At 37.5% G+C, this 26,759-nt stretch overlaps 2 protein-coding genes across 2 annotated transcripts in view; one reads left to right on the forward strand and one right to left on the reverse strand.

The window, feature by feature from the left end:
* LOC143885384 (MLO-like protein 12) lies at nucleotides 1-5,923 on the forward strand. The gene is made up of 15 exons (XM_077389536.1): nucleotides 1-301; nucleotides 1,028-1,085; nucleotides 1,215-1,414; nucleotides 1,511-1,627; nucleotides 2,171-2,231; nucleotides 2,319-2,407; nucleotides 2,625-2,699; nucleotides 2,777-2,871; nucleotides 2,978-3,027; nucleotides 3,179-3,219; nucleotides 3,328-3,501; nucleotides 3,635-3,670; nucleotides 4,002-4,069; nucleotides 5,054-5,114; nucleotides 5,199-5,923. Exons 1-15 carry the CDS (start codon nucleotides 167-169, stop codon nucleotides 5,658-5,660), a joined length of 1,722 nt encoding a protein of 573 aa, XP_077245651.1. The 5' UTR covers nucleotides 1-166; the 3' UTR covers nucleotides 5,661-5,923.
* Nucleotides 5,924-6,112: 189 nt separating this feature from the next.
* LOC143875034 (HEAT/U-box domain-containing protein) overlaps nucleotides 6,113-26,759 on the reverse strand; it is a 51,411-nt gene continuing 30,764 nt past the window's right edge. Inside the window, exons 8-16 of the mRNA XM_077376934.1 lie at nucleotides 24,292-24,950; nucleotides 23,631-24,117; nucleotides 18,317-18,849; nucleotides 16,326-17,115; nucleotides 14,290-15,019; nucleotides 13,122-14,173; nucleotides 12,270-12,728; nucleotides 10,725-10,955; nucleotides 6,113-6,705 (exon numbers count right to left, since the gene is read on the reverse strand). Of these exons, the coding sequence (XP_077233049.1) occupies nucleotides 6,478-6,705; nucleotides 10,725-10,955; nucleotides 12,270-12,728; nucleotides 13,122-14,173; nucleotides 14,290-15,019; nucleotides 16,326-17,115; nucleotides 18,317-18,849; nucleotides 23,631-24,117; nucleotides 24,292-24,950 (5,169 nt within the window). The 3' untranslated portion in view covers nucleotides 6,113-6,477. The remainder of the gene's footprint in view (nucleotides 6,706-10,724; nucleotides 10,956-12,269; nucleotides 12,729-13,121; nucleotides 14,174-14,289; nucleotides 15,020-16,325; nucleotides 17,116-18,316; nucleotides 18,850-23,630; nucleotides 24,118-24,291; nucleotides 24,951-26,759) is intronic.

The raw sequence follows: 26,759 nt of genomic DNA on the forward strand, positions 1-26,759 counted from the left end.
TGATAAGAAGAGTTTAAATCTTCTGTTTCATTCACTGAGACGTGTAATAACTAATAAGAGAGTGCTCCTTAGCCTATCACAAAAAAAAAGAGAAAAGAAAAGCCACCAGTTTCATCATCCAGTTTTCAATTCTTATTTGTATTCTGTGAGAAAAAGAAGGTGGAGAATGGCGGGGGGAGGCGGAGGAGGCAGTGGCTCTCGCTCTTTGGAGCAAACGCCTACATGGGCGGTGGCCGTGGTCTGTTTTGTACTGGTTGTTATTTCTATTTTAATAGAATACATCCTCCACCTTATAGGAAAAGTAAGTTATTCTCTCCTTATGTGTATTCAGCAACCATGAATTTTTTTTCCTTCGAAAATGATTATCCAATATTTAGGCCATGTTTAGCACCTTTGAAAATTTTTCGTGGAATATTGTCTTACCAAGTGTAAGATTGAGAGAGGGAGAGAATTGAGAGGGCATAAGTGAAGAGATGGTGCGAAGTGCGAATTGAGTGGAATATCTTTTTTCCTTTTTTTTCAGCCATTCTCACCCTCTCCTTACTGATGCCTTCTCAATTTTCAACCTCTCCCACCACCTGACAATCTTGTTTTTCATGGAAACATGCCCTTTGTTTTCAGCAATTACGAAAGGGAAATGATTTTAGATAGCGAAGGCTTCTTGTCTTCTGGCTTCTATTGGGCTGTCAAAAGGTTATTTACAGTTTCAAAAAGCTCCTGACACCACCAGTTAAAAATAAGAAGACATGCTACTTTGCCTTCCTATCAAAACATTGGAGTGTCTGGTTTTTAATTATGAGTACTGATATTGGCACCACAATGTTTTAATAATGGCACAAACTCAGCTTCTCTTTTATTTTTAATGGACTTTTGAGAGCTTTTTAGAAACTGTGATAAACTTTGACAGCTATTTAAATAATAACAGACAAATGAGTTAGTGCAATTATCAAAACACGACAATGCCAAGATCAACAGCCTTATATTATCTCTATATTAATCGAAACTCATATGTTTTTTTTTTTTTCAGTGGTTAACGAGGCGTCACAAGAGAGCCCTCTATGAAGCGCTCGAGAAGGTCAAATCTGGTAGAACATCAAAACCATTTCAATCAAACAAATATTTCAGGAATATGTAATTTCTAGGTTAGTTAATGGATTTTATTGGATTACTGGACTAAAATTTCTCCTTGTTTTTTATTTAAATTTTTTGTGTAGAGCTTATGCTGTTGGGCTTCATATCCCTTCTCCTAACAGTACTACAAAGCCCCATCTCGAAAATATGCATACCCATGAGTGTAGGTAACACATGGCATCCATGTAAAAGGAAAGATGATAATAGCACTGCCGCCGCCAGTACGGTTGGTCGGCGTATCTTGGCCGGAGGAGGAGGGGGTGAAGACGTATGCGGGAAAAATGTTCGTGATTTTTTTATAGGTCCCTTTTGTTTGGAGAAAGTTAGTAGTGATGAGATTATTTGTATAAAATTTGAATATGGTGTTGTTGGTGTGCAGGGAAAAGTTCCATTGATTTCTTCTGAAGGGATCAACCAACTTCACATTTTCATCTTTGTGTTGGCCGTGTTTCACATCATCTATTGTATTACCACCATGGCTTTGGGACGAGCAAAGGTACACTACACTTCTCTTTAAGAGAGAGAGAGAGAGAGAGAGAGAGAGAGAGAGAGAGAGAGAGAGAGAGAGAGAGAGAGAGAGAGAGGGAGAGAGGGAGAGAGAGAGAGAGAGAGAGAGAGAGAGAGAGAGAGAGAGAGAGAGAGAGAGAGAGATGCCAATGTGTATATTTTTGGATAGGAAAAAGATATTTTCACACCCTATTGTATGTTTTTTTCTCAGGATTGGATTGCAAGAAAAAACATTTCTTGAGGAATTTTTTTTGTTCCTGCAATTTAGAGGAAAATAATTCTTATAAATGAAAGGTCCCTGTAAATAAAACTTGAACCGAGGTGGGTCGAGGCTCTTTTTTTCATATGTAATCAAACAATGGAAAATTAAGCATGGAATTTTGATTTGTTTTTCTTTTCCGAACTTTTCCAAAAATATTCTTGCATTCCAAATATGGCCTAGAAATGAAATCAGTTTAAGAAAAAGACAAGCTAAGGGGGATGGAATAATCATTTTTCATATTTGACTTAAGGTTTTTTGATTTGGTTGCAGATGAGAAGGTGGAAGAAATGGGAACGAGAAACCAAAACTGTGGAATACCAATTCTCGCATGGTAATTTTTTTCTCTATGTTTGAAACGAATATTGGATTTACATAGAGAAGAAGGGGTGTTTGATGTTTGTATGGTTTTTCATGGCAGACCCGGAAAGGTTCAGGTTCGCCAGAGATACTACCTTTGGCCGACGACATTTGAACTTTTGGAGCAGTTCACCTGTTCTAATTTGGATTGTAAGATCTCTCTCTATGCATACATACATACATACATACATATATTTCTTAGCGTAGACATTTTTATCGTCAGGACTTATTTATTTCCTCTGGTAACCACCTGCATAAGTGAGGAAATTAAAGTCTTTAAGAAAAAGCCTCGGCTCGGCTTGCCTTGCCTACCTCCCATTTTTATACCTCATTCTAACCTTCTTCTTTTTTCATGTAATAATTTCAGGTGTGTTTCTTCAGGCAGTTCGTGCGCTCCGTTCCTAAAGTGGATTACTTAACCCTGAGACATGGATTCATCATGGTAACTTATAAACTCCCAATTACATAGCCCATGGTGGTGTGTCCAACACAATATGACTGACTAATATCTTATTTCAGGCACACTTGGCTCCCCAAACGACAATTAAATTCGATTTTCAGAAATACATCAAGAGATCACTTGAAGAGGATTTCAAAGTCGTAGTGGGAATCAGGTATGAGATGAACAGCGCGCCAAATATAATTAAAAAAATTCTAGTTTCTTCGTTAATTTTTATTCTACAGGCCTGTTTCACTGACAGATATTTTTCATATTTGCAGCCCAATTATATGGTTCTTTGCTGTGCTCTACTTACTATTCAACACACACGGTTAGAATTACTTCACCATTTCAATATCACAGTATGGGAAATGATATGTTGGCCCCTTTTTTAGTTGGGAATATTATTTCTTTCTATATAGTCTATATGTACAATAATTAATGTGACTAAGTTTGTCCCCTCTATATGTTTTTATGTACAGGGTGGTATTCCTACCTATGGCTGCCGTTTATTCCTTTGATTGTATGTATTAGTTGAAGCTTATCATTAAATCTTTTGAATGGAATAATGGATGGATGTGATTAACAATGAAAATTAAAGAATAGTAATAAGAAGGGTGGATTTTTGCAGGTTATTTTATTGGTGGGAACAAAACTTCAAGTGATAATCACAAGGATGGGACTACAAATTCAAGATCGAGGGGACGTCGTCAAGGGGGCCCCAACTGTCCAGCCCATGGACGATCACTTCTGGTTCAATCGCCCGAGTCTTATGCTCTTCCTTATCCACTTTGTTCTTTTTCAGGTATAATATCGCGCTTGATGCTTTTCCTTCTTTCTTTTTTTGAAATGGTTTCCTTCTTTCTTTTACTCTCTTCCATTTACATTTACACAATATCCTTCAAATTTTATTTAATTTTTTTTTTTTTGTTATGCAGAACGCCTTTCAGCTTGCATTCTTTATATATACCTGGGTGAGAACCACATAATCCAATCTCTTTATGTGTGTGTGTGTCTGTGTGTGTTTTATTCTTGCGAATCTGCTCTCCAGGAGGGATACATAGTATCCATCATTTACGGCTGGGATTACTGGCGCATATAATCCTATTTGATCCCCTTGCTATTCTTAGCATGAAGTTGGGAAATCTCATTATTACTACTTAAAAAAGCATGAAACACACACTACAACATCAATGTGGGGCCCAAGTGTATGTGGGACCCATGTGCATGATATAGCTAGGACTCATGGTAATACAATGCTTATCTGAAATGATTTTTCTCATCCAATTCTTTTGGCTTTTGCAGTATGAATTTGGCTTTCGTTCATGCTTCCATGAGAAGAAAGAGGATGTGATCATAAGAATCTCAATGGGGTGAGTGGCATTACAGCATGCTTATCATTGTCTAATTATTTTTTTTCCTTTTTAAGTTTAAAAATGAAGAGTGAAGGGTTCCATCTGTTCGTCAGATTTTTGGGAAATTGATTATCTCGACTGACCTCGCAATACCAAAACCCCAAGCCCCTGTTTGTTTTGGAATTTTAGAATGATTTCGAGTCCAAATATTACGGTCCTAATTGGGGGCCTGCCTAGGTATGGAACTAGGTAGGACCCAACATGCTATGTGACAAGTTTAAAGGGCACATCCTAACACGTTCCAAGAGTTCTTTGCTGTATTGGTTAGGTATCTAACATTTGGTATTTGAGTGAAACACGCCACAGAGTGGGCTGTGGGCTGTGGGCTGCAGGCTGCCTTTACGAAAGTGTGGTTGAATGTTACGGTTTTAAGTGGGGTCCTGCCTAGGTATGAGACTAGGTGGGACCCAACTTGGTATGTGATAGGTTTTAAGGGCATGCCTAGCCTAACACATTCCATCAAAGCTGTAGGGCTTTGGACATATTGGTTAGATACCTAACACAAAAACTGATTAGCGAACACAAAACTAAACGCTATTTTGAGTCCGAGAGCAGTTTTGGACTCAAAATCAATTCTCAAAATCTAAAACGAAAAAGGCCTAGATTGTCAAATTGTTGTGAGATTGATTAATGGGCCTAAGATTGTCAAATTGTTGTGAGAATGATTATCTCAACAATCTCTCGGCATGCAATACCAAAATGCTAAGACTGAATATCTCCTCCTTATAGGTCATGGAAGTGTCTGTACACCAAGGACTCATTCAAATGGGCCTAAAATAAATTTAATGTTCATTTGTTCACTTCAAAATGGGTGATAATTTTGTTTTATGCCCGTTTTACTTGAGAAACACAGCCCAAATGAAAATTATCCTTTACAAAAAGAGAAATACAAACAAGAAAATTGTTATCATCTCTAACATTCAATCTGGGTTCTTGGATCAGGGTCCTCATCCAATTTCTATGTAGCTATGTGACACTCCCTCTCTATGCATTGGTTACACAGGTAACAAGAAAAAACCAAAACTTTTCAAAGAAATTAAGAGCAAATTGTGTGAATTCAACTAATCTCTTACATGTACTCACACAGATGGGTTCCAACATGAAGTCCACCATCTTCAATGATAGAGTGGCAATTGCACTAAAAAAATGGCACCACACGGCAAGGAAGCACATAAAGCAAAACCAGAGGTCCGGGAGTGTAACACCATTGTCCATGAGCCGACCGGCCACCCCAGAACATGGCTTTTCACCTGTTCATCTTTTACGCCATTACCGGAATGAGGTCGATAGTATCCACGCTTCTCCCCAGTTCTATAATTCCGACAATGAGCCGTGCGACCACGAAGATTCAGCCTCACCATCAACCCACCATGGCCGCCGGGCCTACAACGAAGATACGGCCTCACCATCGACCCACCATGGCCGCCGGGCCCACAACGAACAAGAGAGAGACATGGAAGAGCTTTCTTCAACATCAATGCCTCAGGCTAACTCTGATCAACATGAAATCAGTATACATCCTGGTAATTTTTCCTTTGCCAAAAGATGAAGATGATCAACCGTACGGAGCCTTTGCCCATACATTAACACCTTTGTATTGTAGCCTCTGAGATGACACTTCTAGGAAATGGAGATATTTTGTATCCCATTATGGTGGAAGAAGTGAGTGATTTTTCGTGATGTCTTATTATTTTTCTCCCATGGATTAGTATCAGAGGAAGGGGAGAAGTACATTTGCTGTATACAAGAAAGCAGGAACTTGATTCATGGTAAAATATTATGTTTTTATGACTAATATTTCATTGAGGCTCAGTTTCTTTTGCAGTAAAATTTGTCACTTAAAAATGAGCGTAAAATTTGTTTTATGCCTGTTATATGTCGAAATAAATAGAGTTAAAAAAGAGATAGTAAACCTCTTTGGTGACAAGAGGAAAGAAAAATAAAAATCTAAGGCCAAGTGAGGTAACCAGAAATACATCACAGAAAGCATTTGCTATGAGATGGCAAACTTAAAACAAAATTCCATTCATCAATAAATATAGTCTCTCTTCCCAGAGGACAACAAGATTACACAACACTTTAATAGGCAGAAAGAGAAAAGCCTTACATATGACTTTTATCTTTGGTATTAACAAATTCTATGTATAGCCACAAATAAGAAGACAAAAGCCTTACAACTCTGCATACAGTTTTTGTTCTTTTTTCTTTCAAAATGGGCCTCAACTCTCTCAACATCATAAGACTACTTTCACAGAGAAAGTTCCCATCAAGTAAGCATATTCTACAACTTCTTGTATGTATAATCCTACCTATACAGCGATAGTCCACAAATTTCGCTTCCTCTCTTCCACTTGAATCAAGTCATATCAGAATGGTGTCTGACATAAGGGGCATGTTGCTTTAGGGGATGTCTTGAACCATTTGTAGAGGCATCGCGCATGGAACTTGTGCTTGCACGTCTTACAGGCTAGCCGCGGAAGGCTATGGTCATTAGTATGGATGATGCTGTAACAGATGGGACATTCTTCAACGCCTTCAAATTCTTTGTCGAGATTACTTTTCCAGATATTTATTGCTTCGGCTATGGCTCCATTCTGCACTTAAAAAAGAAGATAATAAGCGTGTTTTTACATTATGTTCATTTGGGTAAAATCAAGTGAAACAATGCAATATTATGGCAGAATCATAATGAAAACAAGCAGCAGAAAGCTAGATGTATATATGTACACACACACACACATGGACTCCGGGAAAAACAAAGGAAAAAGGAATAAACAAAAAAAAATACTAGTGAGATAATGATGTTAAAAATTAGAGATGCGTTAGGTTGATGGAGCAGGAGGAATGGGTGTGTATGGAGAGCATGCCTTGCATTTGGGCCAGGCTGCACAGGCGGTCTAGCCCACATGCAAGGGGACCGGCCAGAGGTCATCTCGGCCTGCTGCCCCCTGCAGCCTCCCCAAATCATTTTCCTACAAATTAAGCATTCAGCAAATTAAAAAGTAAATGTGAACATGAATTGTAGTATCCGAGAAAAGCATAGAAGAAAGAAAAGCTTGCTGTTTGGGTGGAAAGCTCAGAACTAAGTTCTTCTTGCTTCCCAAAAGTAGGGGAAGCGTGCTTACTACATGCTTTCTCTTAATTACGAGTACGTTGCTTATTTAGGTGATATTTTCCAAAAAGAGTGTTTTCTAATTTTGATAATATGCTGAAGAAGCAATTTTTTTTTAAAAAAGTGTTTAATAAGAACTCATCTTAAAACATGTGAATTTTTTCTCAAAAATTTTAACATTAAATCTACAAAAATAAAACATGTGACACTAAATTCTTATAACTAGTAATACTAATGAGTCGGAGAACGCTCTTTAGTACTTGACTACTTGTAACCATGGTTTTAAATTTCGACACCGAAATTTCGGATTTCGGTCGGGACCGAAATGAAATGGCACCAAATTTCGGAAATTTCGGCGAAATAATTGATAAAATAATATTATTTTAATCATTTACCAAATTTCAATCGAAATTTTGGCTTTAAAAAATGACATTTTGAGAGCTTTTACCAAATTTCGGTTTCGGTAAGGAGCAAAATTTCGCCCGAAACCAAAATTTAAAACCTTGCTTGTAACCCTAACCTACATTATCCTTCTTCCCTAACCTACTATAGCCCTACTCTTTTCATAGGCTTCTTGTTCGCTTCCAATGAGACCTATTACATGCTTAATGTTGACTTTCAACGAAACCTCCCACACGTTTCCTCTTTAGAGCATTTTGCATCCTGCATTTTCTCTTGCCTAGACTCCTCGCTTCCTACGGCATTTCTTCTACCCATATATCAACTATGAGATATAAATTTAATTTCATATCTTTACTTTAAATGAATTTGGTTGTAGTCTTGCCAAGCCTAATATTTTTCTGTTTTTTTTTTTCGTTTGATAACCTAAATGTCTAGGGAAAATTTATTCCAAGAACTAAGAGTTTCAACAAACACTTTGGAAAACAGAAAAAAGAAACAACCCAGGATCCCTCCCTCTCTCTCGGCAATACTTCTGGAAGTAAGAATTTCAACAAACACTCAGGAAAAAGAGAAAAAAGAAACAACCCAGGATCCCTCCCTACCTCGGCGACACTTTTGGAAATGGGAATGCTTCAAGTCACTCGCTGGTAAAAAATAAAGTCACTTGCAGCTAAAAACTATAATCAGACATTTTTTTCTCAGTTTTATATTTCATCATTTATCTTGTAATTCTGAAAAGCTCTCAGATTTTTTCTTTTCTCCACTCACTTTCTATTACTAATATATCTCCCTGGAACACAAGAAAAAAAACGACCTATTTCAGGGAATGCCTACAAAGCAGTTATCTCTGCGAAATCTCAGAAAAAAGCATGGGGTTTGTTGATGTTTTCTAGCAATTCCGTGCAGAAACATGAATTTCCTATTTTAATGATGACCCATTTCAAGAATCCTCTATGTTGGCCAGTTTCCTTTCTGGGTTTCTCTAATTGGAGCTGCATGAAGACTCATGGTGTTTTTTTGTGGTGACCTTGATGCCAAAGATGATATGCGAAAAGGCTATGACTATGATACCAAGATAATTGTGGAGGCCCAATGTACAGGATATGATATAGATTGTCGTATTGGATACTCATGAGAACTTTTGTTGGTAAAAATATGTATCGTGTTTCATAGATATGTCAATCTATTTGAATTAGCTATCATGTTTTTTTGCTTGCTCCTATTGGATATTTGCAATTACAACTGTGTCATATATAGCCTATACAAAATCTATTAGCAATTCCATCTGTGTCAAATCCAATTAAGTTTTATAATTTTTATTTACTTAAGCCGTGGAATGGGATAACTGTGTCTATATCTGTGTTCTTCACTTCAGACAATGCCTAGAAGCATCTCCCTTCTTGTGCCCATGTCTGTATCCGTAACTGGGTATCCTAGTGAAGAGGTGCTCTCAGTCATGTCGTCGAGTAAATCAGATATTATCTAGAAGAGAGAACAAAAAGGGGATTTGAATGTAAACTAGGACCATCTAAATGTGTTTGGCGAATCGAAATTGAGCATCTTGTTTCATTTGATCGAGTTATGGTTTGAAGTGCATTTTTATCTAATTTCTATTAAGAGATGTGTATCATTTTTCTTTAACTCTTGATAAATTACCAGTTCATAAGAAAGAAGATTGAAGAAGAAGAAGAAAAAAAAGAAATTCGTGGAGGTTTAAACCCAAACTCGTGACCTACTGTATTTATACAGAATCCACTTAACAATGATTACAAAGATGCCACTACTAGAGCCATCTATGATGAGCCCCTTCCTAATAATATAAATAACATAAAGACATTATGCCAAATCTAAAATGTAAATCTTTAACACTCCCCCCTCAAGTTGGAGCATGGATATTGTCCTTGCCCAACTTGGAGAAATACTACGAAACTAATTACGACCAAGTGACTAAACGAGTAGATCTACTAATTGATCCTTGGAACTCAAACACGGAGTAGATATCAATTTGCTAGCAACCTTTTCCTGCAAAAAATAACAATCCACTACAATGTCAATGAGTGTCTTAAACCACATTCACTCACACGCTATGTGATCTACCACACGATACTCTGCATTTGCATTGGATTGTGCAACTTCATTCTGCTTCTTGCTGAACCAAGTAACTAGGCTTCGTCCAACAACAGTAAAGCAACTCATAATTGAGTGTCTTTCTAAAGGTGATCCAACCCAATCTGAATTTGAAAAACTCTCTACCCTTTTGGTCATTTTTATTGACAATAAATCCTCTAACCTTTATCTCAAAATGTGTAGAGTTGCATCCTAAAGATCAAAGGTAAAGAGAATGCATACACTGACTCACTACAAAGCAACAATAGGCCATACAATCATCAAGTAAATGAGCCTTCCCACAAGGCGGTAATATCTACCAGGGTCCTCAAACAAATCTACCTTGCCCTCCGACATTGCAGAAGACTCAAATAATGTAAAACTGCACTAAGCATGAACAATATAAAATATGAGAAATCATACTAATATAGTAGGATGACCACTCTTACATGTCAACTAGAAAGGGGAGACACTGAGAGAGGTTTTCGTAAAAGAGACTGTGCTGAGGTCCCTGCTTTTTATTTGAGTTTGTTGAAAATACTTTCTGTTTAAATAATATAGATTTTCTTTCGAGCAGAAACTAAAAGCTTTGTAACTTGTAAGGCACAAATATCAAGAAACTTCACTTTCTGATGAATAATAGCAAACGTCTCATAGTCAAACAGCATAGCCACGATGGCTAGGCTGGGCTTGAACTAAAACAAATATCTTTCCAAGCATATGATTTTTTTGTGGACGTCTTTCCAAGCATATGATTCTCCAGAAATGCAAATCCTTTTCAAAATATCAGTTACATCTACAAGGAGCTCCATAAATAAATGCAACCAGTGAAATCTTACGATTCAAAACAGCAAGTCGTTTGGCAGTTAAATGCAAGATAGAGTACACAAGAAATGAAAATATGATGTTAGAAGTAAATTTTGAGGAATCATATCATTAGAGGTGTTAAAGAGAACAAATCTACTATTAGTTTATATTAGGATAGAAGATGACCTGATTTCGAATGATTGCAGTCATAGACAGCAACCATTTTCTTTGCTTTACTTCACTAATACCAAGACTCTTTGTGCAATCCACATCCACTGGGAGCAGTGGGTAACAGGAAGGAAGGCGAATAACCAAATCCATTCCCGTCTCCTCCTTTTTATAGGTAGCAGTTATCTCGTGCGGTGATTTGTTGACACTAACTGAAAAATTCTCATCAGCAACAACAGCACCTTTGACCTACATAGCAGATGTAGATAATCTGATAATTCATGATGTCTCCAGTGAAATATTCCCAAGTAATCCACCACAAGTTTAAGTTGCAATGAGCAAGCAACTGTTTATAAAAATGGTATCTTTGTCATTTGATGGCTCTAAGGAGGGTTGATCTACTCATCTAGTGATGGATTTCATCATGCCACCAAAATCCCATAATGTTGTCAATATGTTCGTTTGCCTACATCTTTAAATGATACAACGTACTTCAAAGGCCGCTTTCATAGGCCTGTTCACAGTACTATGAGAAATCTATGATGCTATAACAAAGGAGCTTGTACTTACACATGCCAACCTTTAAAAAATGAATATGTGGGCATAGAGACACTGATTTTATAGTTAATATTTAAGAGAAATTATATGATGAAGGGCCATATAAACAAGTATCCATCATCCCATCCTTGACATTTGATCCAACAGCAGCTCACTTTTTTAGGAGCTGCTGTTGGATCAAATATCAAGGGTGGTACTTCCGTCGTACCACCTTTACGTGTTTATACGGCCTTTCATCATATAATTCCTCACTATTTAAATAGGTTCAAAATGTTTGATATCAGTAGCTTTTAAATATTAAAACGACGACATAACTTTGAATTCTATGCCCAGCATTGCAACAACCAAGAATCAAATAGAATGTTGAACATTAATATTATTTTATTTGCAAATTCAAAGTGTTCACAAATTTTAGCACTAACAGCATGATACTAATGTTGCACAGCCCATGTTTTATAACTAAAATCATATTTGTCCGCATTACTCAAAATGACCCAGCTCCATTTTGTATCCTTTTGGCAGAAGTCTCACATAAAACATACAATTTGCCCGAATTGAAATGAATTACAGTTTCATGATTGTTAATGGTTTTAATGACAATCTTTTACCATCTATAGCTGGAGATGAGTTTGAACTGTAGGTAAATTAATAAGGTCGGATTCTTGCAAATATATGACAGGTGGGAATGCTTTATGTAGTCCATGAGCTCATAGAAATGTCTAGTAATGTTATCAATTGAGTCCAGGGTCATAGGTGGGCCGTCCATGTTGAGTCCAGCCAAAGCAACACTCCCATGTGCAAATGGGGACATTGTAGACACATCACCAACCGGACCCATGATCCCTAGTATACAAATTCAAACACTTTATACCATGCAAATGTTTCAATTACCATATAATTTTAACTGGTCACCTAACAATTTGCCACGTCATGGAAAAAGCTTACTTGCTGAAAATTTTGAAGTAAAATGTTAACCGGCCATCATATAAAGTGATAGTAACATACTTGAGACAATTCCTCCAGAAGGAGAGAAGGACTGCACCATACTTTCATGAAAGATTCAATTGCAGATGACGTAGAACGGTCACGCAAACCAGCAAACCAATTGCGCACAAAAGCAGGTAGAAGACGAAGCATCAATCCAAATATCGCACCGGCCATTGTAGCAATTTCCTCATTTCCAACAGGCCAAAGGGACTCCACGGCAAAAAGTAATGAGCTCGTTGTGATGGCACATTTAGCAGAAGTAGCAGCCTTAGATGCCTCCGCTGGAAGTTCAACTTCTTTCTTCTTCAAATTGGGTGTTGAACCCAGCTTTAAAGGAATATGCTCGAAAATGCAATCCAGTATAGCTGAACTGACAGAATCCTGTATATACTGAACAAGTCTTTCTCTTGCTTGTGATGTCGATGGTTGGGATTGCAGATAAGTCAGCAACAAAGCCCAGGCAATGAAGACATTTACCTACAGATAATAGAAATATTTGTGAATCGTCAAACTCCCAATAGAATGGACTTTACAAAACACAACATCAAAAGGAGATAAAGAGTGATGGTTTTAAATTTCGGCCGAAACATTTCGGGTTTCGACTTACGGTCGACACTGAAATCACCGGTACTCCAAATTTTACAAGATTTCGGCGAAGGAATTTCGCCAAAATTTCGGTTAAATTTCATTTTTTTAACCTTTTTTACAAAATTTCTACAGAAATTTTATGATTTCCACCGAAATTTCACTGGAAATTTTATGAAAACCGAAATTTTATGTTTTTTTTTTTTGCACAATTTCGGCCGAAACCGACACTTCAATCCTTGGACCAGACCATAGGACTAGCAAAAGATCGCCTGACATATTTACCCGATTTTGTGCTACTAAATCCATTTCAAGAAGTTCTGATGGAGATTTTTCAATCATGAAAGAGATCTCATCTCTCAAATGGACATGCTTTTCCAGTGATGATTCAACAGAACGAGAGTGCTCAGCTTCCTGGTTGTCATTAACATCCCCATCCAAGCAGTGCCTAGTATCTCCTTTGGTGATGCCCATATGTTGAACAGGCTCAGTTGAAAGGATAATAAAAGCAGCAACCTGTAAGGAGGAAATAGGTCTGGCGGAGAAAAGAAGTGCATACAAAGAGCTAATAGGCCCTCTGCTTAGTCCCCAAAGCTCAACAGAATGAACGGCCGTATTTCTAACATGCTGAGGAGAATTAATAACATTGGAAGCAACTAACTCCCAAAAATGAAAATGTGGAAGTCTGGTTGATGCTACAATAGACGAAGCCTCTTCACAGTAGGAGCTTGCTATTGATTCAGCAACACCTGTTGCAAAAAATAAGCGAAGAACACCTTCGAGTATCCGGTCTTTAATATGATCCCATTTTCCCATTATCAAGGAATGAAAAAACTCAGTATTTTCTGCCTGTTGGAGTTCAGAAAGCCCGAGAAATAGAGACAATATAAAAAGTGCAGTCCTAGAAATAATCATAAGAGAAGGATCTAAACGAACTGCTTGTTCAAGTTTCTCTACGATAACATCCAAATTATCAGAAGGCAAAGTATTTGTGACAATATCATCAACACTCTCCGCCATTTCCTCCATCGGGACTACTGTAGATTCTGTCCACCTATGCAATTGAGATAATACAAAATCCCAATCATCCTCACTGAACTGCTGCCAGCAATACCCAACTGTAATTGCCGTAAGCTTTGGCAGCATCATCTGTAAAGCTATCTGCTTGGCTGTATTTGGGGAATTAACTACACACCTTTGCTTCCGAAACAAATCCATCAGTAGTGTTTTCTCCAATTCGCTAATATCTATTGACAGTGCCATTTTTAGTGTTCCTATTCCTCCTTTGGTAGTTAAAGGGTAGCAAGATAAGGCCACTTGAATCCATCCTTCCAACTCTGGAATAAGAAGCAAAAAGATGTCACCAAGTTGATAATGGAAAGGAAAAAGTCTTTGATTAAATCAAATTATTAATTTTAGAAGGAATTTAACTTATACAAAAATATCAGTTTACCATGCTGTTCTGTTTGCCAAGAAATTAAAGGTGGAGAAGAAAGAGTTCTTCGAAGCCATGCCAAGATAGTCTCCTGAATCTGATCTTCCCTAAGAGAATCAACTGGAATCTCTTTATTAGTTTCAACTGCACTAGTGGTTTTATTTCGTAGTGGTTGAATAAGAACATTTAAAACAAAAGGAAGAATCCTCAAACAGTGTATGTTTACTGTTGTGCCAATGAAGAGTTTATTGGCAACATGTTCAAAAATTGCAACAGCCTCATCCTTTCCCCAAATACTATTATTGACCATTAGAGTTGAAAGAAAGGATAGAAGAGCTCGCAAGAATGGATTTTGAATATTCTCCACCTCATCATCTGAGGCAGCCCATAAATTGAAGAAATTTGATTCGCTGCTGGATCCATAATCGAGGGCCCCATCAAGTAAAATCTTGACTATGGAAAATATCAGACTTTCTTCAGGAGAAAAATTTTCCTTTTTTGCATATTCACCCAAGAAGGGTAATAAAGAACCTAAAGCACTGCCGCCCCCTTGCCATTTCCAAGTGCACAATATTTCAGCAGCAAGCCATGCTCGGGAATAAGAAGTAAGCAATGGGGCCTCCTCATCTGGGGCTTCTACTGTTGAAGATGAACTGAGAGTTTGGAGAGAACCAGTAATAACCCTACTGCCCCCAATACTTGAAATAAGTTTGTTAACAAAAGCAACAACCTGGTGATGCCTGGATGCCTGCAATTAGTGAATATTTTGGAAGAAGTTAATTCTATATTTATAAAGTTGATTACACTAATGCATAGTATTTTTCAATGATTTCTAAAAAAATAAGTACGATTTAGAGAAGTAGCATACATAGCCATATAACTCCATGCTACTATAATACATAAATGATGCAGAATCATATTCGTTGGGCTCCCCACAACTCAATTTTAATCAGCTTGAACATTAAACAAGTATGACTAGAACATAAGATTGGAATAGCTAAATATCCATTAACCACGAAGAGATATCTTGTGAAGTAACAAATATGAGGGGAAAAAATCCCAGTTCCCTTTGACTGAGTAGTGAATGCCTGGCACATCACCAGGCCACCATGCTGTCGTGACCGACTACATAGGATGAGACAAGGCATGTTCTCATTTCTCAGTTTTCCTCTTTTGATCTGTTTTTTCCAAGTTACAGCTCTCATTGTGCCATCGTGACCGCCGTTTTTTTATTCCATTTCTCTATTTTTCAAACAATAAATCTCTCTCTCTCTCTCTCTCTCTCTCTCTCTCTCTCTCTCTCTCTCTCCACACACACACATATCATCGGTAGAAGGTGGGGTCTTGAAGAGGAGAACCATCATCTTGACGGTATTTTACATTCAACACGAGATAAGTATCCCCAGACTTGGTGTCAGCAAGGTGTGGATGAGCAATAAAATCTTTAGTATATTTTGTCTGGCTTATCAAAATCCTCCAACCAGAAAAGAGAGAACTCTAGACCAAGTGTGTAAGATGAACAAAGTCCTTTGGCAGGAAAGAACATTAAAGAAACAACTTCTACTTAGAGATACCATCCAACTATTACTTGCAGAAAACAATTTATCAATTACAATATTTTTATACCAGGAAAGTTGAGAAGTGGGTTTGTGTTGAAGATTGAAAAACATGTTTATCACATCAGGTCGACAAGAAGCAAACCAAGAGTTGATGCATTATGCTCAGGTTATTTTTATACTTAATTCATCGCACTTTGGTTTTCTTTGCCATTATAAATCATGAAATAACTTCCGCTACAGAATAGTAAATGGCGCTGTATCTAGATTGGTACTATTTAGCACAGATTTACATGTTTGAGATGCTAGCCACAAAGTGAAAATTGATAAACAATAATCTTCCAAAAGTTTGCTGCTTCTAGAATCCTGCACATACTAATTAATACAAGATAATTATGCTAATATGTTCAAAACCCACAGAAATCAAAGAGGAAAGATGGCACAAAATTCACTTAAGTAATTAATGGTAACTGAATTCTCAAAAATGGATTTCCTTACTTGAGATTCCAAGAACTTGTGTCCATCTTTCAAAGTGGCGGATCTTTTTCCATCAGTGACAAGAGGTGCCACCCACAAAGGCCAAGACTCGCCCTCAGATAACAATTGGTCTAACATACTTTGCTCCTCATAGTGATCCCGGCAACTAATTTCAAGCACATCCAGCACCCATCTACAGCATAAAGCAGGAATTTTATCCGTATGAAATGTTTCTGTCTTGAAGAGAGCAAGCCTCACAGTCTGAACTAAAATATTTCTCAATCTCTGAACAGTGTACAAACTAAGACTTCTCCAGAAATGAATACTTATTTTACCACGAAAAGCATCCATGGATTCACCAAAAGTCAACTTAGCATCAACCGGTTTTGGCAAATCACCATCAATTACATTTCCACATGTTGACAAAGAACTTCTGACATCATTCTTTGGACTCCCGTCTATCTCTGATGCCATGTTACATTCCCAGTCAATAATAAATATAGCAGACAAAATACATGGAACCAGTTCACAGTCCCCATCTAATATTTTTAAGGAAAAGAAACTGCCCTCCAGAATTTGAAAAGCAAACTGAGCCATCTCAAGCTTGTTAATAAATGATAATTCATGTTTCTGCGCCAAATGTTTGGCATCATTGCGCTGTATCAAAGAACTTGCACATTTTGCCCAAGTAAAAGAAGATTCCATAAGAAGTGGGACAAAGTTTGTTAAGACTTCTTCAAATACAAGGATCATGGTTTCCCTAGAAACAAAGGAACTTCGTTCATCTTCAGATGATCCACCAAGGACAGCCCTGCAGCATAACATGAGGAAGATCTTTTACAGAAATAAAAAGATGAATATCATAATAAAACAGCAACACAAATTATTATATCTCAAAATAACCCCTCAACCTCGAGGCACGAGGCATAAGCCTCACTAAGAAAAGAATTTTCCCTTTTCTTTTGTAGTGATAATAAACAAGGGAAAAGTAGGGTGAGAATGGATGGGCTAATAGGAAATATAGTTCCAGCAGAGCTAAGGGGTCCATTCAGTAGCAAAATCAACAAACGGTTGGTTCACTATAAGATCTTCTTTCATCTCTTCCCCAGCTAGGAACTGGTTGAGCTAAAACAATTATTGCGATAGGTTTCCAGACCTTCAAATAGAAGGAAGACCACGAAACTTGAGGATCATTTTTACTGTAAGAGGCAACTTTTGTTATGGCACCATTCAACAAAGAGATGCCTTGGGATGCAGTCCAAACCCCATAAAATAAAGACCCTCTGGTTAAAGTGGTTTTTCGATTATACAACAACCTTTATAGAGGACTTGACATTTTCAGAACCTATAAATAGACAGCATACTTAATAGCTAAATTAATATAAACACCTATCTAGGTTGCACAATATTAACAAATAACTGTGGTCGAAACTCAATGGCTGATCCACACTTCCAGAATGCATGAAAAGAGAACCTCATTTAAGAAATGGCTCCATGTTAGAACATAACACTAACTAATACTCGAAAAAGATTAGTAGGGAAAATAGAAAAGAAATAAAGAGCAACAATGATCAAGCACCTCATTAATTGAGATTTACAGGCATCCATTTGGGTAACAGTGAAAACAACAAAGGCACCAGCCATCATCTGGTCTCAAAAACAGTAACAAAGGATTACATTCACCAGACTCTTTTAATGCCTGAACCATCCGGCTTTCTTCAACACTTCTATGAAAAAAAAAATCATGACTTCCAACTAGTAAAGTTACACAAAATTATGCCCCAACAAGTCTTCTATAATGAAGAATAAAAATAGCCAAGATTTAGGTGTATTTTCAGTATGCACCTGTAACCCAGATTGCAATTTTGGTACATCCAATTCACACCCGCAAGAAAAATCTGGCTGCTATTCTTCTTTTTAACTAGTACTAGCTGCTATTCTAGTGAGACAATTTCTTCAAAAAATTATGCAGAATTAGGGACACATATATACCCAAATAAAAATTTACATACCGTAGAAAGCGAACTTGGGATGAGTGGAAGGGAGGAGAAAGGCGGGCAACAGACAAGGCAGCTGAATTTAACAATTCATGATGCCAGTGTTCTGGATGAGAGGGTTTCAAATGATTGGAGTAAAATATCACCTTCTTGCTATCAGTTCTTCCTCTTATTTTCTCTATGAGCATTGCCAGCATAGCAATACGATCAAAGTCAAAGTGCCCAACTCCGGTTCCAGGAATTTCTTCAGATTTTGTAGCATATGTAACAATGCTACACCATTGTTTAGAGAAAAGATCATCGTCAAGCAAAGCAAGTAAAAGATCGAGTTGGTAACTAGTGGAGCGGCACTTCCCATGCAAACACCATGGTACAAAGTCACCCTCGAAGACTTGGAAAAAATAATTCAATTTAGACTCATCACTGCCTTCATCAGAAAAATTACTGTTGGAGTGGCCTTTATTGTTATCGAGGAACTCTGACAGTACTGTCCGTGGTCCAAATATCTCAACCAGAACAGTTAAAATTCTGACACCATCTGGGGAGTCCTGCAGGCATGGATGGCCAAACTATTAAAATGTCTTCACTTTTTTTTTGTCCTTCTGATAATTTAAAGATGAGAAGCATTGAGAAGAGCGATATAAGCATGTGTATTATGCACAAAATGGTACACAGTATGCTAGCATAATACAACCGGGAGGAAATGGATGCATAATCCAAAGAAGCACACAAGAATGTTGAAACAGACACCATAGTTTCCTCTTAATGACTGCCAAAAATTAAGTGTTACAGTTACGACCAAACATTCTTCATGATCAAATTCCATTGTGGCAGATCATTTGATAAAAGTAACAACTTCGTTTTTTAGTGGTGAATTGTGCGATTAAAAGTCAAGTCCTCCACTGAACTGAACTTCTGTTGGCGGAAGTTCGATGGGAAATCCGGGTATGGCGGTGATTGGCGGCGCGATTCAGGACGCCAAAGGCACCATTATTATGTCATACTCCGCCCCGGCGGGTTCATGTGATGCAAACGAAGCGGAAGCTAAGGCTTTACTCTTTGGTCTTAGGTGGTTCCGATCTCATAACTTGGGACCTCTAATTGTCGAGGGGGATTCTACAAATGTCAATGTTTGGGCAACGAACCTGAGTGCGGGCCCATGGAGATTGGCTGATACTGTGGATGAGATCCGTGATATTATACAGATTATTCGTCCACAACTGAAGCATATGAGACGGCTAACTCGCCCGCAGACAGTTTGAAGAAGGAGGGGGTATGGCGATCTGATACAGCTGTTATTTATGATGAATCAAACATAGAGGTGCTATAACTCCTCCATTGGGCGTATCTTTTATTACTAAATTGTGTGTCATTCATGGGGACATCTTGTCCCTTCTGAATGTACTCCTTTATATATGGAATAAAATTTTGTTATCTTTCAAAAAAAAAGAAAAAAAGAAGTCAAGTCCTCCACTCCAGCAATTAGAATATAAAAATCAGAAAGTTCAGGATAAGCTCCAATCCCAACCTAACTAGAAAAATCTAGAGCAAAGTGCAAGAATAATTCTATTTGATAAAAACATAATGCAAGACTATGAGTAAGATACCAAAATAATTCACCGACAATCAAACATCCTGGACAGTAGCTCAATATATCAAGATTGTTCTGCAAGAAACATATACACAATGAACAGCTATGTAAGCATAAGTAAGGTTTCAAATGTTGGTTTTGATATGGACTTCGGTTCCCACGAAAGTGGCAGTGATTAGTGGAAGTCCAATAAGCATGGTTTTAAATTTCCCTGAAATGACTAAATGTTTCTGTTTCCATCCCCACCAAAACAAAATCCCAATGAATTCCTTCTCAAAATTTTGATCGAAATTCCTCAAATTCCAAAAATTCGACCGTCCAAAATTTGATTGAATTTTTCGAAATTTGACTGAAATGGTCGAAATGACAAGAAAAATGAAAAGATGTTATGATTTGCATTTTATTTCATTTCATTAATGTAGATAATGATATTTGGTAAGCAACATCATTGAACTGCACAACAAAATAACTGTATCTAATGCATGGGATGTCATAACGGCATGGGACCAATAATAACTCGTGACTCTAAGTGGTATTGACATAGAGTTGGGGTCCTTGGAGGGGAGACTGGTCATTGTACTTCCTTATACTTCATTACATTGTCCTTCTAAAAAAAAATACTTCATTACATTGTACTTCTTTATTGACTTTACTGTTCCAGACATACGCGACAACGCATGTCACTAGGTGTTAGATGTGATTAATCCATTATGTGTGGCTTTTTTGCTTATGTGATGATTTCTAAGTATGCATTTGTGCTTATTCTAGCATTTCCCAGAGTTTTATCTTAAAATCTCATCATTTGTATATGTTGCCATACATTTCCCTGATTTTACAAGATTTCTACGAAAAACAAAATGTTTCCATTTCCGTGCTAACCAAAACCAAAATTTAAAACCTTGCCAATATGGACCCTCTTGGTCTGTTTCTTATTATTGACAGGATCTTTGGACCATATCTTAGACATTAAGCCACAGTTTTCAAGTCAGTATGGAGAAGGTAACTAATTAGCAGATTCCCCTGCCAACGTTGCTTGTGACATGAGATGCAATAAAATTTTTGGAAGTGAAAGGACCTCCCTAGATCTTCCAAAGGGGCTTTGAGATGCGATTAATTGAGTGTTCCTAGCATTCATTTTAGTTGAATTTTTCTTATGTTTTCGAGTTTTAAGGCTAGGCGGCATGTCCTACTCTTGATTAATTTCTTATTATTATATAAGAGTTTTTATATGGTGCCCGACTGTCAAGTACCGTGAAAGCGTTACCACCCTTGATATTTGATCCAACAGCAGCCAACTTTTTAAGTGGGCTGCTGTTGGATCAAATATCAAGCGTGGTACGTTTGACGTACCACCTTCATGGGACTTGATGGTCGGACCAAGGTTGCCAGAGCGGGAAGCGAAGCGGGAAGTGAAGGCTCTCAGGAAGCGGGAAGCGTGAAGGGTCGGATAATTTTTTTTAATAGTTAAATATTTAAAAAAAATAAAAATATACTAAAAATATAAGAAATAATTATATGAACCAAAGATTTTAAAAAATACTTTTTATTAAAAGATCCAACATTTACTTAAACGAAAATCACTATCAACTGAAATGCCTGTGTTGACCACCAGTGCGTTGATTAATGCCTGACAAAAATAAAAAAATTTAGAAACCAAATCATGAGATTTTTTTTTCCGGTCTTTAGAGAGTTAATAATGTTTGGACATGATAGAATTTATGAATTTTTAAAATAGGAAAAATACCCCATCGTTTGGAAGTAAAGATTTTGACCCGACTCCTTTTTTCGAATTTTGTACTAGAACTGGAAAGTTGACTTTTTATCCTTTTAGATTTGGCTCTTGAAACTATTTTTAATAGATTCAAATGTGGGTTATTCCCTTATTTACATGTAAATCTTAAGTACTTAAATGACTTTGTGTTAGGAATTAACAACGCAGCAGAATAACGATGCAAAGATAAACGAAAATCACAGAACAGAACACCAGATTTATGTGGTTCACCCAACTAGTTTGGTATGGGCTACGTCCACGGCAGAGCGACAAGCCAACGATTCCACTATTCTGAAGAAGAGATTACAAATCCTCACGCCTCTCACTATGGCGGCTTCTGATATCACATCCTTTTATATGGCGTTCTCAGACGCGTTACAATAAAGGGGAAAACCCTAATTCATGAAAGTACAAAACTACCCCCAGTATAAAAATACCTTAAAAAATTCGAGTCGGGGGCTACCGCCCCTGAACCCCCGCAGTCGGGGTAAAGTGTACAGTACTTCCAGATTAGACTGAGATCAGGCTTCACCAAAAACACTTTGCATCTAAATACTAAGAAGATGAAGAGAAGAGGACTAGCAAGAGACAAGGAGGGTAGATAGGAAACGCACTTTTTTTTTATTGGAACTTCCCATAGAGTGGGATATGCGTTTCCCGTAGAGTGGGAATCGAATTTCCCACAGAGTGGGAATCGCGTTTCCCATGTTTTCGAAATGGGATTCCCAAAAATCGGGGAATCGAGAAGATTCCCGTTTCCGAATCGATTTTCGGGGAATCAAGATTCCCCATTCTGAGTAGAGATTCCTGCCTCCTTGGGTCGAACACCATATAAATTCTAATTAAATAAAATTTAAGGTGTCGGCCCTGTTTCCTAGATAAATTCCAGATAAAAAATTCTGCAATTAAAATCGGAGTTCTTTCGCACTCGTCATCAATTAAAGGTTAGATCTCTTCTTCAATGTTTGGAGCTATTGATCGATGGAATGGTCTCTAGATTGATGGTTCAAGCTGTCGATTGATGAATCACATCCTCGGCTACAGTAAAACATGGGCTCTTCTTGGCTGGTTCATTTGTGGCTTGATCTTGAACTTCTATGGCTTCTAGTGGAACTTGGATTGCACCACAACTACAGTTGAGACACTTCAGGGGCTCTACCTAAGATCAAATATCCATGTGTTATGCCATGACAACCAAATGCCATCAAGTTGTCACAAAATCCCATCTTTCATGTCAGGACCAAGTATGCCGAGATCGACTACTAGTTCATTGGGTGAAACATTTGAGAACAAAGAATTCTCTCTATATTATGCTACGGGGCAAGAACAAATTGCAGATATCTTCACCAAAGGACTCAAAGCCAACCACCATACTTAATTAGCAGACAAGCTTAAGATGCCTCATGGAACATGTTAGCCCGAGGGAGGGAGTGTTGGAAATGGACAATTTAGGTGTGTTACGAGTATTACGGCCATTTTGACTAAACCCTGCATTTTTTCTGACAAACATTGACTAAAGTCACTAAGCCCTGTACATATGATTAGTAACTTGTTTTCATTATAAAGGCTAGAACTGAGTCCCTACTCCCAATAAAAATCTCTCCACTCTTCCTAACTATCGCTATTGATTCATCACATTCTATGTAGATTTTACATGCATGTTTAGGTGATTGGCTGCTAACACGTGTATGTGATCATATATCCTTCTTAGGTGCATATATAGGTTTACATGTTTGTGGCCCTATGAGAATAACCCATAATGAAAGCAGCTCATACATCCTTCAGAAATTTTGCTCAAGCAACAGTTGAAAAGCAGCACATGCTCAATAATCATAAAATTTCACAGCATATAAAATATACATAATTATATCCTTCACCTAATAGAACCAATCGAAATACGGAAATGAAAATTCGACAGCAAACAGGAAGACAATCCTTACGGATTCGTAGAAGAGCATAGTACATACCACAGATTTAATCAATGGAAAGGTTTTCTCCACCATTGGTCCCGCTAAATAAATCAAAGGCCAAGTTTCACCTTTTTTAACTGCATGCTGTTCAAGTAACAACAAGAACTTCACAATTTGTTCTGCATGCTCTGAATGTTCTTCGAAACACTCGGTCCGCTGAAACATCCCCAGACAGTAATTTTGAAAAGGTGTACAAAACGCACTCAGCAAATTGCATTCCTTCGAGGAAATATCTGATAGAATTTCAATAATGCATCTCCCCAAGTCCTGGATGTAGTTTATGGGATACTTAACATTCATAGTTTCCATTGGTTTTCTGTGGACATTTCGAGTGTAATCCTCCAACGATCTCTTACCAGATAAAAGCTCATCCTGGTCTTCTGGGCTTATTAATAAAAGAAAGTCACGCCACAAAAGCATTACAAGGACATGGTCAACAAGGCCGACTTGAAATTGATTAACGGCGTTTTCTCCAACAAAGTATCTGCATTTAAAGTGGCCCAGCAAAAAAACACTTCAAAAATCCAGAAAACCAATCCAAATAAGAGAAATTGAAAAAAAAACGTTCAAATATGCTACGCACGTGATCACCAAAGCACAGAAAGCTGAAGAGACCTATAATGAAAACTTAATCAGAAAAGCTCAGAAATATTTGCACCTTGATGCGTTATATATTGCCCAAATGAAACACTCTTTAAATGCCTTGAAGAACGCCAAACGATCTGCAGATGAGCAGTGGGATGGATTTCTTCCCGCCCAGAGGTTTTGGAAGAAGTTCAGGAAGAACTGCTCTCCCTCTATTGATTTAGGAGGCATGGAATCAATGAATATCAATAAAATTGGGTATGACACTTGCTGTGATCCATAGCAACCATTTCTTAGAAAATGCCAAAAACGGGCTAGTACAATCTTTTGAATATTTCCAAGGGACCAACTTTCGGGGAATTTTTTAGAAAATAGCAATATCATATCCCACATTGAAGAATGACATGTTGGATCCTTTTCATGGAAAGCACCAAGTATTTGAGCAGAGAGCATCTTCAAATTCTCTTCATTAAAAGCATGAGGAATATGTCTAATGAAAGATCCTAGGACTGAATATGCAGCTGACCGAACTCTAGGGTTTTGGGACTTGAGAAATTCTAGAAAATATTTGTGAGTAGAGAACATCATTTCAGCAGAAGAAATGGCAGTTTGCCTAGCCTTGGAAGCATTTTTTAGTTCGGTTATTACATTTTCAGAGTCTTGCTTTTGTAATTGTATCCCCAACAAAATATCAATAAGTGTGGCTAATGCCAACAATGACGAAGAGATCACCTGCAATCCAAGGAACAGATTAGAAAAAGACAAATGACAGCAATGGGTAATGGCCCACAACAAAGATAAGGTGAAGAACAGGAATACATGAAATAACATAGTGATATGTTGCATTCAAAGTATTATTATAAGAATAAAATCCAGGGATCACAAGCATGGATTTAATCAAAAATATATATCTATAAGGAGATCGATCGTTCCTTTCAACAGTAAAGGGGATCCGTCATTTCTTTTTAACAATTGAAGGAAATCCAAAACCCAAAAAAGTTTGTCAACAACGGTGCAGAACAACAGGAAAGAGTCAAAGACAAAATAGCCACAAGCTTGAAAATCATTTACATGTGCAATAGCAGAAAGAAGAAAAAACGCCATCAAATATTGTAGACAGAAAATGGAAACGTTAATATTCCAATCAGTCCGTACAGATAGGGGCAGTCAACATCAGTAAAAGTTCCGGTATCCTTTCAGTTAGGCCTTCTCATCGAGGGTTACTTTAAGAAAGTGCCATATCTCCTCTGAGAGACCTGTTAAAGGTAACAGCAACTATGGCTCCTTACATGATGACTTACGGCTTCCAGGAACAAGATTCTCATGACTGACTAGCTTCGGCAATGCAGTGTCGTCCATTCTGAGTGTTGTTTATATTGAAGTCACGTGGTGGAAAAAGATTGTAAAGTTGTAATCTAATAGATGTGTGGCCCATGTCAAAATAATTTGGGCCTGTGTACCAACTCGTAAATTAGAGTTGGGTGCTTCCTTTATTACCATAGTGGTAAATATCAGTCCAGAGAATTGCCTTTTTTTAATGATTTCTACCCACATCAGTTTGGAGAAAAGTAAAAGAAGAAGAGTGAACATTTTTACTATTCATATTCATGATGTTTTTTAATCAAAACTGTAAGCCCAATGGTTCCCACCTTGGCAATCTTCTATGTTTTGTTGATTCCAAACACAAGTTGATTTGTGTTATTATTCTAACTTGTTTGATGTTTTAAGTGTATGTATTGGAAATCCAATCAATCAAAATCAAAGTCAAGGGAAACGGCATGGATCGTGGATAGAAATTATCATAAAGATCAAGATGAGAAGCCAAAGTAAAGATGAAGGCTTGGAACATTCATGAAGATCTTGTGGAGCCAAGAGAATAAAAAAGATAATCCATGGTAACAGTGAAAACTTGAAGAGATGAAGTCGCTGAAGATATCTAGTGTTTGTTAAGTCTTAGAATGTAAAAGTCCAATCCCTAGCTTAAGATCTATTAGAGGCATCAAGGAGGTATTAATAAGGTCCCAAAGAATATAAAAGGATAACGTAAAAACACATGGATCCACAGACCAAATGCCAAAGTGAACCCATATGTGAAAAGCATCAATTTGGCACTTAAATGAATGACAATTGGACAAATCCTATGATATTCAGTTTAAAACATTTTTAAATTATTTTTTTAAATATTTTTAACATATAGATCTCCTTCTTCTGATATCTATAGAGCACAAGAACATCAAAATCCGATAAGAAACGAGGGAGATGTGAATTTCGCAAGTTCAGTGCGTAAAACAATTTTTTCTGTGCGGACCTCCGTGGTACCCCACGGAGCTCCGAGCATGGAATTCCGTGGGTTCTCACGGAATTCCATGGAGGGTTCTGTTGGAAAATAAAAATAGGCTAACGGCTAGCGCGGAGCTCCGCCGGTAGCCTCCATACTAGCCGTTGGGAGACCTATAATGGCTAGTTTTGGTCTCCCTTGCCTATTTAAAGGACTCTAACCTTCTTGAACGGATCTAACACACTCCCTAAGACTACTTGAAC

This window comes from Tasmannia lanceolata, unplaced genomic scaffold (assembly GCF_043159265.1).
Source record: "Tasmannia lanceolata isolate RefF3 unplaced genomic scaffold, GAP_Taslan_0.1 ptg000002l, whole genome shotgun sequence".
Classification (NCBI taxonomy): domain Eukaryota; kingdom Viridiplantae; phylum Streptophyta; class Magnoliopsida; order Canellales; family Winteraceae; genus Tasmannia; species Tasmannia lanceolata.

Coding starts and splice junctions, on each gene's coding strand:
- LOC143885384 (XM_077389536.1), top strand. CDS start 167: ATGGCGGGGGGAGGCGGAGGAGGCAGTGGCTCTCGCTCTTTGGAGCAA. Junction 1,086..1,214: donor GCTCGAGAAGGTCAAATCTG/GTAGAACATCAA, acceptor TTTTTTGTGTAG/AGCTTATGCTGTTGGGCTTC. Junction 3,502..3,634: donor TCCACTTTGTTCTTTTTCAG/GTATAATATCGC, acceptor TTTGTTATGCAG/AACGCCTTTCAGCTTGCATT.